The sequence below is a fragment of the Rattus norvegicus genome, chromosome 6 (assembly GCF_036323735.1).
Source record: "Rattus norvegicus strain BN/NHsdMcwi chromosome 6, GRCr8, whole genome shotgun sequence".
Lineage (NCBI taxonomy): Eukaryota > Metazoa > Chordata > Mammalia > Rodentia > Muridae > Rattus > Rattus norvegicus.
The window spans coordinates 103,003,045-103,016,530 of NC_086024.1; the positions used below are offsets into that span (position 1 = coordinate 103,003,045).

The window sequence follows — 13,486 nt, forward strand, 5'->3', positions numbered from 1 at the left end:
TTAATTTATTTAATACTTAATAATAATTCTTTGGTTTGCGGGCAAACATCCCCCTCCCCCCTCCCCTTCCTTATGGGTGTCCCCCTCCCAACCCTCCCCCCATTGCCGCCAACAGTCTAGTTCACTGGGGGTTATTCTTATGCTAAAGAAAAACCTGTAATATTTAGAAAAGTTTGCCAAAAGAAGTGAGAAATGTATAATGCTCTGATTTATTTTTAAAAGTAAAACTGAAAAGAAGACAAGTTGCTGTTTTGATTCAGGTTCTGACATTTTCTTGTAGCTCTATCAAAAGCTGAAGGAACTCAGAAGTCACATAGAAGTTACTGTGAAAGGACATGCTCTCCGAGTAAATGTTTGGTTTCACTGGTTGATGTTTCCCCACTAAGATTTTCTGCTAACAGGAATTCTATGTGGGACTGATTTGTCCTCTCATCTCCAGCTCTTCTGCTTCCTGTCTTACCTCTTTCTTTCTCTTTTAGCTCTGGCTTCACACTCAAGTTTATAAAATCAAGGTTAAATTTGAAGTATAAAAGACCTGCAAGTCACACACCTAACATTACTGTTGATTTAATAACATTATGGCCCAAATAAGAACTTTTCAAAATCAGTACTTAAATAATGATATACTTTTTAAAAGGCTTTTTCATGTGCTATTAATTTAGCGCTTATCCACTTGACTATGTATTTCACCTATTTCTGAATGTGTCAGCAAAATTAGAAAATAATGCCTGTATCTAAGAAGTAAAGACAAGGTGATTCAATTTTAGTTTTCAAAGAAAATTATCATTTTTGACTGTCATGAATAATTTGATTAGTAGATGCACTTGGCCAGGATTAATAAGACTTCTTTAAACTCAGTTACCTTTGTAGTAATGATGTCATGTTTTGATTTCAAGGAATTTTAGCAGCAAACAGCTTTACCAGGAATGCTTTTATGTAGCATCTTGTAAATGCGTGAACAAAGGCCCATATATGCAAGACATCTCTTGAAAGAGAACACTAGTTTAGAGACATGCAATATTGTACATGCATCATCTAGCCACTCACTAGCAACATTTTTGTAACAGCTAATTAAACTTTTAAAATACTTAGCCTTCTCTTTAAATGCATTTTTTCTAAAAATTAATCATTTCTAAAATGAAAATATAAATATGACAATAAACAGTAAATAATACTAAATAATTTATGTTTTATCCTGACCCCCCCATTCCTAGGGCTTCTATAAATGTTTCTAGGACTCTAGCTCCTGGATTTAATTCTCCTGAGATTGCTGCCTTTCATTTAATTTACACTGCTATATTATTTTTCACATGAAAATATAGTTAAAGTTCATTACCTTATATCTCAGCTTATTGTGATCATAGTCTACATATTATATTACATATTACATTTATCATTATTAAGGTAAAGAATGTTTCTCTAATATCAGTTATTAACTTTTATATATTTATTTATTTATTTATTTATTTTAGTTATTAACTTTTAAAAGCTAAAAAGAGATAATACATTATCTTTAAAGACAGTCCATCTTTGTGTATTACTACAATTCTATGAATCTTCTATATTAACTACTAGAATCCATGATACTGTCATTGATATAAAAATGTTAGTATAAATTTTATGACTAAAGTAATCTGAACATCACTACATAAAAAAACATAAGAAATATACCATTAATAAATTAATAAATAATATGGACATTAGTAAATAATATATTTAGGGTCATATTCTTTCCAGATTAATTATAAGGAACATTTTTCCTCCAGCTAAACTAACACTACAAAGTTTAAATTTGCTAAGGAAGGTCTACATGCTAAGAAGTTGGTAATAAGAATAGGACTAAATTTTAAAAATTGATACTTTATAAATTGTTGTAGCTCATTCACTTATCACTTTATATTTTTCAACTACTATATTTCTTCATAATGAGAACTCTCACTATCTTCATTGTTTTCTTCCTTTCAGTTAAAAAATACATTGTCCTAATTGCCTATTTTCTTAAATATGAGCTATATTATTTTTTATGTTGTTGTATTTTTTATTAGATATATTTCTTTACTTACATTTCAAATGGTATTCCCTTTCCTTGTTTCCTCTCCATAAGTCCCCATCCCCACCACCGCCATATTGGTGCTCCCCCCATCTACTCCCTTACCGGCAACCCCCAACATTCCCCTGCACTGGGGGTCCAACCTTGGCAGGAGAGATGGCTCAGCCGTTAAAGGCTAGGCTCACAACCAAAAATATAAGAACTATATTATTTTTAAGTAATCTTATTAACTACCCTAGTTACCTAATGAATAAGTCATTAGCCTCCTAAAAACTATTTTTAAAATAGTATCTTTGGTTAGTGAATTTAGTGGATAAAACATGCAGATAAAATTTCAGGCAAATGTTGTGTTCTTCTTTAATTCCTATTGTCTATGTACATCATAAAATATATTATGCACATAAAAATCATTGCTTAAAAATAAAATATTTTGTATAATATCAGAAAAAGTTAGCAGATTTTGGTTCTAAACGGTATTGGCAAACAAAGACCATTCAATTTTGTGAAGCTTTATTGCAAATATTATAAAAATATAATTTAACTCATTGAAACACTGAAGAATATTTCAGTAAGGTGAAAGATTAAAGATCTTTGTTTCCATTTATATATTTACTTGGAAGTAGAAAGTGTTATTTTAGAACTGTAAGTTAGAGATAGAATTAAATCATTGCTGCTCCAATTGTGGTGACAAATACATTATTTTACACAAAGGATAGATCCCTGAATTAACCCTGAAATTTTGTGAATGATACTAAATTTTATTTATTTCTTAGGTAAATGTCTATTTTTTGTCCTTCATTATATTTGCTGTTTCTTAAGAAATAATAGAATGAACATTAGAAACACTAAAGTGGGTTTTTAGCAATTGTAATAGTACAACTATTGTTAATAATATATAATCAAAGCTTTCTTACATAAATCATTTCAAAATATACTATACACCTTTAGAATTATGAGTTGCTGACAGTAATGAACAAAGAAAACTACATACATTAATCTTCCATTTAATCAAATGTATGAACCTAGAAGATAATATTAAAACTAATATTCAAGACTAAAGGCTACTACAGACACTTTTACAAGTAGGAAAACAGGATAAAATAATCAATCTATGCTTTGTATCCACAATATAATTCAAGCTAAGGTGAACTTACTTTGTTGAGGAGCAGTTAGAACAAGGAGAATCTTAGTATTAAGATATTCAGGAAGAATACTAGATACATGGTTATAAAATATGAAAAAAACAGGAAAGGAATACAACTATTCATTATTTGGAATTATTGTGCTTTTATTATATACTCTGTATAGGAACATGGTAAATTAGTGTTCAACTATAAAACTAGATTTGTTCATTTTTAAAAGTTTCGGGAGACAACTCAAAAAACGATTGCTGGAATATAAACTAAAAAAACAAGATGAATATAATAACTAGCAATTGTTGGTTGACATGTTAATGTAAGCAAAGGAATGACATTTAAAGTGTAAAGAAAAGGTCAGTCAGGGCACAAGAATTTCACCAAAAATGAACTGCTTTTTGGTAGATTTTTCTTTTTTTAAGATTTATTTATTTATTATATATGAGTACATTGTAGCTGCCTTCAGACACATCAGAAGTGGCCATCGGATCTCATTACAGATGGTTGTGAGCCACCACGTGGTTGCTGGGAATTGAACTCAGGACCTCTGGAAGAGCAGTCAGTGCTCTCAACTGCTGAGCCACCTCTCCAGCCTGGTAGATTTCTTTTAAATCAGAATTAAACCATTTTTTAAAGCCTTTTATTTAGCGATTTTTGGTTATTTAAGAATTTAATTTCTTGCATTCTAAAGTAGAATTTTTATTAAATAAGCCATGTGAGTGATGAATTGGATTATTGGAATTTTTTATGTGTTTAACTGGTATTTTCATTCCAGCCTTACCTCTGAATTACTATACTATATTTTTATATGCTAGTATCTATTATTGGGAGATTCTATACATAACACATTCATTTAAGGTGAGTTCTGTGAATCACAGCCTGGAAAACTACATCCCATGGGTTAAATCCTACTTCTTTAAAGAGCCATACACTAAGAATTACTGTTTTTAAATGAAGGCAATAGACATATTTCATGTGAAATTATATGAGTATGTTCTAAAATAAGTATTTATTGAAATGTTTATTCATTTAAATACGGTCTTCAAGTGTATTCAAGCTACAACAGAGCTTTAAATGGTTGAAGCACAGATCACATGGCTCAAAAGAACTGAAATGCTTACTCTCAGATATTTTCCAGTCAAAATTTGCTAAGTACTCTTAAAACAGGCTCGTGTATCAATTGCATAGACACAGTATGTCATGATATACTTGTACTTTAGAGTTGAGAAAAGGAGAGGTGATTATTTTTCAAATAGTACTTTCAGGTCACTGTGCATGGAAAAACATTAAGAGATTGTAACCAAATTAAAATTTTTTGTATCAAAACCGAAAAGATAATAAAAGTGATGACTAACAGTTAAAAGTATTGTCCTCACAGACCCACATTCAGTTTCCAGAAACATACACTGGTTTTCTCAAAATTTGACTTCATTTCCTTGGAATCAGATGCCTCTGGCCTTCATGGATACCTGTACTCATGTGCACATACCCATACATGAGCATTTAAAATATTTAAATAAAAAATCAAAATATCTTAAAAGTGTAACCTTTCATAGTTTTGTACTTAATTTTACATTAATTACTCTCATATATAGCCAACATACTCAACAGGTGTATACACATAAGCCCACAGAATTTCTGTTAATACTTCAAATATGGGTACTGTCATACAGAGTATTGACTATAAATTTCTGCTGGATGTGAACCTTATAAGAATTTGGACTGTAACACTAAAGTTCATTATTCTCCTAAACTTTCTAAAAATATTTTAGAGTGTTTTGTACATTGTATTTTTATGTTCATTACCTCATTATATATGAGGAAAGATGACATGATCACCTTTTAGTTTCTGATGAATTAACTATATGAACTTACTGTAAATCTCATGTCGTTCAAAGGAAATTTTAAAAATGTGACATAGGTACCTTGATATGATCAGGCAACACATTATACTTTTAATAAATAGATTGAGGAATATAAAATGAGTCTGCATTTAGACCTATTAGCTAATATTGACCAGGAGGACATTAATGATGGAGCATTACTCCTTACATGAGCAAACAATCAGCAGACTTTATTACTTGGACAATTTGTTTACCCAGAATTACTTTCTTTAGGCACATATCTGTGTCAGTCCTCATCAATAAAACATTGTTTGAGCTCCCTGTTTCTTCTGTTTGATAAGCTAACATTTAATAGTCAATATCTTGGGTTTGTTTACCACTTGTTTAGAGTAATTATATAAAATCCGACTCTTGTAAATGATCTGTCATGAATATGACCACTTTTTTAATAATGGTAACAATAATTCAGTCTTAAGAATACTATTCAAAATGGGCTAACTTTACTAATTTTCACAGTATTAAAATTCTCTTGATGTGAAAATACTTAATACTTAGATTTCATTTGTACTAAATTTATCCTATGCTTCAAATCAAAAGATAAAACTTTCTTTTGATAATATACCTAAACATTTGAAGTAGAAGTATAATATCTATAAGGTGTGTGATGCACAACATGGAATTGATTGACTTAAATCAAAACTAAGATGCAAATGATAACTCTGCTTAATAAATTAGTTCTTATGTCAACTAGGAATTGGATAGAAACAAGACAAAATTCTCAAACTATTTTAAACAGAACAAGCATGCAAGACAAGATTTTCTTAGAACTATCATTTTTCTAAAGAAAATTTAATGCACAAAGTTGAAAAGATGTTTCATTTTTTTAATGGACAAAGTCAAACATTTTAGAAACTACCTCAAAGCATAAGGTGACAATGATAATTTTATATCAAATCTGTAAGACAATAAATTTAAAAGGCTTAGGAAACCACTTTGCTTTTAGTGAAAGGTGGGAAAGAGTTCATATTTTCCTTAATTCAATAAATACTTCATGGGCATCTACTGTTTTCTGCTGTTATATGTGTTAAGAATATATTAACCAGCTAATCTGATAAGGTTGCTTCTGATTTATCTGCTTCAACATCCTTTTCAATTCCATACAGTTAACTTTGTATTCTGAAAATACATACAGAACTTTATGTCTAAAAACTGCATCAGTAACTGTTTCAGCTTCTGTGGCACAATGAAAATTAATATAGGAAGAAGCCACAAAATTTAACATGTTGGCATCACAACCAAAATGTTGAGTGGAAGGCAGAGCATTACTAGTTCAAAGTTGTAAGAGTCAACCTGCTGTGATAGTACTGTGGTGCTAACAACTCAGGAGCCTGAAGCAGGAGAATCACCTGAGCTCAATGACAGCCAGGAACAGGGCTTGACCAGGGAAATCATGAAGGTTAAACATGCCTTTAGGTATAAAATAGCTATTTTTTAAACGTCATTGAGGTGGCAAACACCTGACATCCTAACATGGACATGGACTACATAGTAAGTTCTAGTAAAGCCTGAACCAAATAGCCCAACTCCATCCAAAATACAAGGGGATGGAGGAAAGGAGACACACACTAAACACTTACTAAAAGTTATGGTGGAGAAAACTTAAATTCTATGGGATTAAAATATATATTAAGAAAGGGAGGGTTGAGGATTTAGCTCAGTGGTAGAGCGCTTGCCTAGCAAGTGTAAGGCCCTGGGGTTTGGTCCTCAGCTCCGGAAAAAAAAAAAGAATTAAAGAAAGAAGGGAATTGTTTATTAATACTAAAAATGAGTAAGAAGAAAGTGTATCAGATTGCTTAAACCGACTTTCCTGGAGACTTTACAGAGTGGTATAAAGATGTACAGTAGATACACAGCCAATGGAGGTCATTGTGACACCACAGAAAAACATGTTTGGTCTTTGCGTTCACCCTTAAATGAGCCTCTTCTCAACAAGTTCATACCCTAACCTGTCTGAGTAGATGAATCATCTCTATAATTGTATTTTTTACCAAATTAGGGAGCTGGATTTTGAGGTTTCTTTGGGTTTTTTGATTATGAGTTTCTTCTTCAAACAACTTGAGTCTTGAGTATGTCCCCTTGTGAGGCTGTTCTGTTATTTATATGGCAAATTTGTTGGTAATAAAGCCATGTAAACCTTCTGAGACCCTCACTATTCTGTCATTTCCTCTTTAACAGTGTTTTCTTTTCTCCACTGCAAAACCAGGCTCGGCTTCCCTCGTGCTCATCTACCTATAGTGTATCTGAGGTACATTTTGCACGTGTCTTTTTACATGGTCAATAACATGCTCCTCGCACTCACCTGTTTTTTGTTTTTTTGGGGGGGGGGTTGGTTTTTTTTGTTTTTTGGGTTTTTTTTTTTGCCTTAATTTATTTTGCCTTGCACTTTGCCCTTGGCTGAAAGGGAAGAGGGTATCAGAGGAGAAAGTCACCAGTGTTAGGGAGAAATTTCTATACTACACTGTTGTCAGAATAACTTGACTTCCAATAGTCTTTGTATCACACTGAAATAGCCAAAACCCCAATAACCAACTTGATTTTTACTGCTACCTTATTCTTCAATAGTTTCTCCAAGCCAGATAATTTACTTTTGAGGTTATATTGTTTAAAGAAGATTCTACTTTGAACATATATGTGTCTATTACTGGTACTGAAGATTTGAATTAAATTAGTAAAGATCCCTTCCCATTATCCAAACACTTCCAAAAGCATCCAGAATTGACTGTTAAAGGTGGAAAAACTGAGGAAAAGCTAACTATTTCACTTACATTTGTGTAAAATGAAAGATGTGTTCCTTCTTGGAAAATCAGATTACTTATCCAGGCAGTGGTGGCATATAGCTTTAATTCCAGGACTCAGGAGGAAGAAGCAGGTGGATTTTTTAACTTCAATGCCAACCTAGACTACAGAATGAGTTCCAGGACATTAAGGGTCTCACAGAGAAACCCAGGGGAATGTAGGGAATCAGTTACTTAGGTTTCCTTGGTGCTTGTTCTTTCTTCAAATTCTTTTCACATAGATTGTATTAGTTAGGAGAATCATGTTCTTTAATAATATACATATTAAAATTATTAGACCTATGTTCTTCTCTTCTTGAGGTTTCATTTCCCTTTCCTGTTGTGCTAAACAACAGCATACTGAATTTTTGCATTTTTATAAAGTGTGTGTCCAAATATTCTTAACATGCTTTGATTGTATAAAGGCATATCTGCCTTCCAAAGCAGCACCAAGCTGGAGCAGATGTTAAGAAAAAGTATATAACTCTAAAGAAAGAAATTACTCATGATTTGAAAATACTGTGTTTTTTGCAGCATAACATTTTTATACTATTTGTAGACCAGTATTAAGTTCGTTTGTGCAGAAAAACAAAATAGCCTCTTTAGGTTTCAAATTTTAGAATGTTTCAAAAGATATAATTTAACTAAATTCATATCCTAGCAATGTTGGATTTATTGGATTAGTAAAGTACAGTCGTCCTGTTTAATTTTTATTTTCTAACTTAAAGCTATCAATGACTTTTTTCTCTTATACCTGACTTTGCAAAAAGAACTTTTTGTCAGCAAAGAAAGCATTTCTTCACAAAATTGTTTATATTAAAAACATACTAGAATACAACAAAGAGAACATGAAGAACTTAAGAAAAGTGCCATAAAAATAATGCAAAACTTGGAACTTCTAATAGGAAAGATATACAGATCTGTACAACAGACTATACAAAGCCATCTGTATTCTTTCTTTTGACCTTTTCTTTGTCATTTTGTTCTAGTGAGCAAATAATGCTTGGGACCTAATGGTAACAGCATTACTATAAGCATATTCTAGCCATGTGTATGTGCCCCTGTCATCATAAGTGAGGTTTCACATAAGCTGAGGCAGTTTTAATCGGGTTGTATAAATATTTGTCATAAGTAGACATTCACATCAATATGTATGGAAGATTTAGACCAACAGTTATCTTGGAAACGATGTTCTTATTGGGGATCTTGGTTATTTCCATGAAGATGAAAAATTACTTTCTTCTTGAAAAATTATCGTGGAAATGATTAATAAAAGATAAATTGACTATGATACCAACAAGAACTTTTTGAAAGTTCATCCTATCATTACATTTCTATAGGCCTTTTCTTTAATACCACAGGCATATGACTCCCTGTGTAACAAATATATAACACATTTCTTTCTGCCACCTCATCTAGGCAATTCTCCATTTCTCATGAGAGTGTATAAGAAGGCTACCATTGGCATCATCTCCAATTACAGCCTACAGCATCCATCAGGGTATAATGTTCTCTGTGACACCATGTGTGCAGCAGGGCCCTCTGGTTTGAATGTAGAACTGACATTGGGGACTTTGTATGCAGTGGCATTTGCTCCATGACATTCAGTTCTTATAGCAACTTAGACTCCATGTGGGTTTGTTTTTCTTTCATTGTGACATATGGGCTCTCCTTAGTTGTCACAAAGTGTGTTTCTCACTTGTCCTTTGTGATTTTCTCTAGTCTTCTCTGTCATCCTTCTGTCTCTTGTTTATATGCAAACCATTAAAATAAGAACAAATATAAATTTAATATTCATGGTAATCACTTGCACAGAAATTATGTTCTATATTGTTTTCTTTAAAACTGGTAGTTATTTATAAACCTTAATTAGACTTTTTCATCATCTTTTTATTATCTTATTTATTTACATCCCAAATGTTGCCCCCTTTCCCATCCCCCCTTCCAGAATTCTTCTCCCATCCCCTTTCTCCTTCACCTCTGAGAGTCCCTGTCCCCCCATCATCCCCCTCCCCCTCCCCCCACCTCCAGGCATTCCCTCACCCTGTAGGCTCCTCCTTTCCCACTGAGACCAGACAAGGCAGCCCTCTGTTACATAATTGCTGGGGACCTTGGACCAGCCCTTGTATGCTCTTTGCTCAGTTTCTGGGAGTTCTCAGGAGTTCAGGTTAGTTGACATAGTTGGTCTTCCTATGGACTGCCTCCCTCAGTTTCTTCAGTCTTTCCCCTAACTTTTCCATAGGGGTCCCAGACCTCTGTCTAATGGTTGGCTGTGAGTACCTGCTTCTGTCTCAGTCAGCTGCTGGTAGAACCTCTCAGAGTGTCCATGCTAGGCTCCTGTCTGTAAGCACAATGTAGCATCAGTAATAGTGTCAGGGATTGGTGCCCTCAAATGGGATAGATTCCCAAGAATCTTGTACAATTCTTGACCTAGTTGGGCTGGTCACTGGTCATCCATTCCTTAAGTCCACTTTTGTCTCTACATTTCTTTTATACAGGAGCAATTTTGGGTCAAAAGTTTCATAGGTGGATTGGTGTTGTCCCCATCCCTCCACTGGAGTCCTGTCTGACAACAGGAGATGGTCTAGGAAGACTCTCTCATGTATCATTTTTAAACGGAAGCCTCTTTTAGGACTACTGGAAACTGTAGTGTTTACTTTATGGCAGAACTACATGAGTAGCCAGATCTTCCTCTACAATGAGATCATGTGCACTTTACCTCTATTTTTGAAGAAAATGACATGTTGACTTTACCAGTTGTGTATCACTATCTTCTAGGCCATTCACACAATTAAAATAGTAAATGTTGCTCAAATGAACCTATCCCTGAGTTGTACAAGAGTAGGATAATCTATAACCTCATGTGGCTGAAGCCTCTCTAACAAATTGACTCCATGGCTCTTTTGTTTAAAGTAAATAAGCCAAATATATGCCCAAAAAGGAAGAACTCATTTCCAAATTTCTAACTGATACTCAAAATTTTAAGCATTGCTTCTGCTGTTTGTTTTATTTGTTTAAAGATTGCTTCAGAGCTGGAGAGACGCATCAACAGTTAAAAGCAGTTAAGAGCAGTTGCTGCTCTTTCACAGGACCCAAATCTGATCCTAAGTGCCCACACCAGGCTATGTAGACAGGCCCTCCCTCCCTCCATCCCTCCCTCCTCTCTCCTCTCTCTCCTCTCTTTCTCTCCACATTTTTTAAAATATTGCTTTGGGATTTCCTTATTTCAAACAAAAACTAAAACCACTATCTCCTGGTAGAAATGGTGTTCATTCTGATCTATTTAAGAAATGTGTGCTGCCTCTCACCTTAAATACCAGCATACAGGAGGCAGAGGCAGGCGTATCTTTGTGAGTTCAAGGACAGCCTAGTCTACCTACTAAGTTCTAAAACAACCTGCACTACATAGTAATGACCTGTCTCAAAAATAGTAAAATATAGTAGAAATATAGTATGATTGTATCACAATAACACACAATATCTCAAAAATAAAAAACATAAACATTCAACTTATTTTACTTTTATAGTCCAAATTCAACCCTTTAAAGCTCTCAGATTTGTCCCAGATTTGTCCATAGTAGAATTGACTGCTTTTGTTGGAAACTTTGAAGCTCGGTTATTTTTTTCTTGTTGAGAAGACAGACTGAAATCTATTGTCTTTTCATTACTAATAATCTCCAGCTACTTAAATCCTGAGGTGACAGTTGTCCTTTGACTTCTAAGACATGATGCAAACAAACTTTGAGTAACATTTCAAACAAGTTTCAGTTAGCTTACATCCAAATAGTTAATTCTAGTAAAAGGTGTAAAGGACAGCTTTACTTTAAATACTATAGCATTTCCTGTAGAAAAATTTTAAAGAACCAAACACCACAGAACCAAAAACTGTCTCTAAGGTAAAGTTAACTATAGCCATAATGTAAGATCATATACTGCATAGTGCCAACCTACAATTTTTCTACTCCATAAGAATTTCACATAGAAAGTATTTTTAATTGGGTCTGGCAAGATGGCAGTATTTGAAAAAAACAAAAAAACAAAAAACAAAAACAAACAAACAAACAAAAAACCTTGCAATTCAAGCCTTATGAACTGAGTTTGATTTGAAAGATCCAAAGGGATAGGGGACTCAAAAATCATCCTTTTACTGCCAAGTGTACACCCCCTATGTACATGAGGATGGCACACACACACACACACACACACACACACACACACACACACACACAGATAATAAAGTATTTTAGAAGAAAACTCATCACTGATTTTTATTTGCCCATGTGTTTTAGTGTGGTTGTCTGTGGTGTTCTGCTCTGTGATTCCAATATGTATTATTTTATGCCATTTTTATCCAGTAGTAACAAAACTGGAGATACTGTGAAGAAATCTATTAAAAAGTATCTTTTGAGAACTGTTTCAATAGTGCTGTAAAAGTTTCTTCTGTCTTTCCTCACTTTTAATTTTTTATCATTTTAATTCATATTCTTAAAATATGCATAAAGTGAGTAAAAGTCCTTTGGCTTTAAACATTATCATTGTGTTATCAAATTGAAGGGAGGAAATATCTAGTCTTTCAACAGCTTAAAAAGTAAAGAATTGACAATCAGATAGCTAAATCATTGTGGTTTTTTCCTATTATTCTGAACATAAAGACTTAAAGACCTCCTTTATGAATATTTGAATGTAAATTAATATTTATGAATTGTTCCATCAAAATAAGAAATTATGTACTTTAAGTAATGAATAAATATAATGAGGAAATGCATAACTTTTGTTAAGTCTAAACCATTCTTGAAAAAGTTGAAAAGACTTGTTTAATAGGTGTTCAAACAAGTTGATAAGTATTTCTATCATGTACTTAGTAGTGTATTTTCAAATCCTCTAAGAAGAATGTTTAAATGTACTGTTTTAGTTAACACTGCTGAATGTTTACTTGTGTACTCTCTCGTGTACTATGATCATTTAAAATACGAGAGGTGATCAATAAAAATGGTCATAAGAAATCTAAATGTAAGGTAAGAAAATATGAATGCATGAATACTTAGAGAGTTTTATACCTAATGTCTTAAAACTAATAAATAGACAAACTATTTTTATCTGACAGGAAGGGGAAAATATATCTTCTTGTAGAAAATCAGGAATTAATAGAGTTCATAAAATACTTAAGAGTTTATCCAATTTAGCAACAATGCAAATTCAGGTTTCAATGATAGAATTTATTAAAACAGTATTAAATTAGAGGCAAGGCTACTTACAGCTCAGTGAATCTTGTGCATTATACTATGCAACAAAGTGTTGTGAGCCACCAACATTTACAATTACATTTCCAGCTGCCATTCAATTACACTTTTATGATGTCAAACTCTACTTTCTAAAGCACTTTTTTCTATCAGAAGTCATGTTTTTAATATTCTCTGACAAAGAAATCTTCCAAGTACCTTTTACTCTTCCTTACTTTTCACCTTTGACATCTACTGTGTTATAAATGCTATCATTTTATTGAATTACCTCCTTTTAATTCTCACTTCAAATGCGAACAGTAATTTGTAACTGGGTTTACTTTCAATTCATGACTCTGGTGAGACAAGTATTATACTCAGCATATCATATAAGAGGCACTAA

General features: G+C 33.0%; 1 protein-coding gene across 24 annotated transcripts in view; it reads left to right on the forward strand.

Moving 5' to 3' along the window:
* Gphn (gephyrin) overlaps positions 1-13,486 on the forward strand; it is a 529,275-nt gene that overhangs the window by 315,640 nt on the left and 200,149 nt on the right. For 12 of the 24 annotated variants that reach the window (XM_039112897.2, XM_039112902.2, XM_039112900.2 and 9 more), the window contains one exon: positions 7,294-7,335. The exons of 11 other annotated variants lie outside the window; for them this stretch is intronic. In XM_039112897.2, coding sequence (XP_038968825.1) covers positions 7,294-7,335 — 42 coding nt within the window. Of the gene's footprint in view, positions 1-280; positions 353-7,293; positions 7,336-13,486 lie in introns of all 24 variants that reach the window. One more of the 24 variants, XM_063262459.1, reaches the window with a different exon arrangement.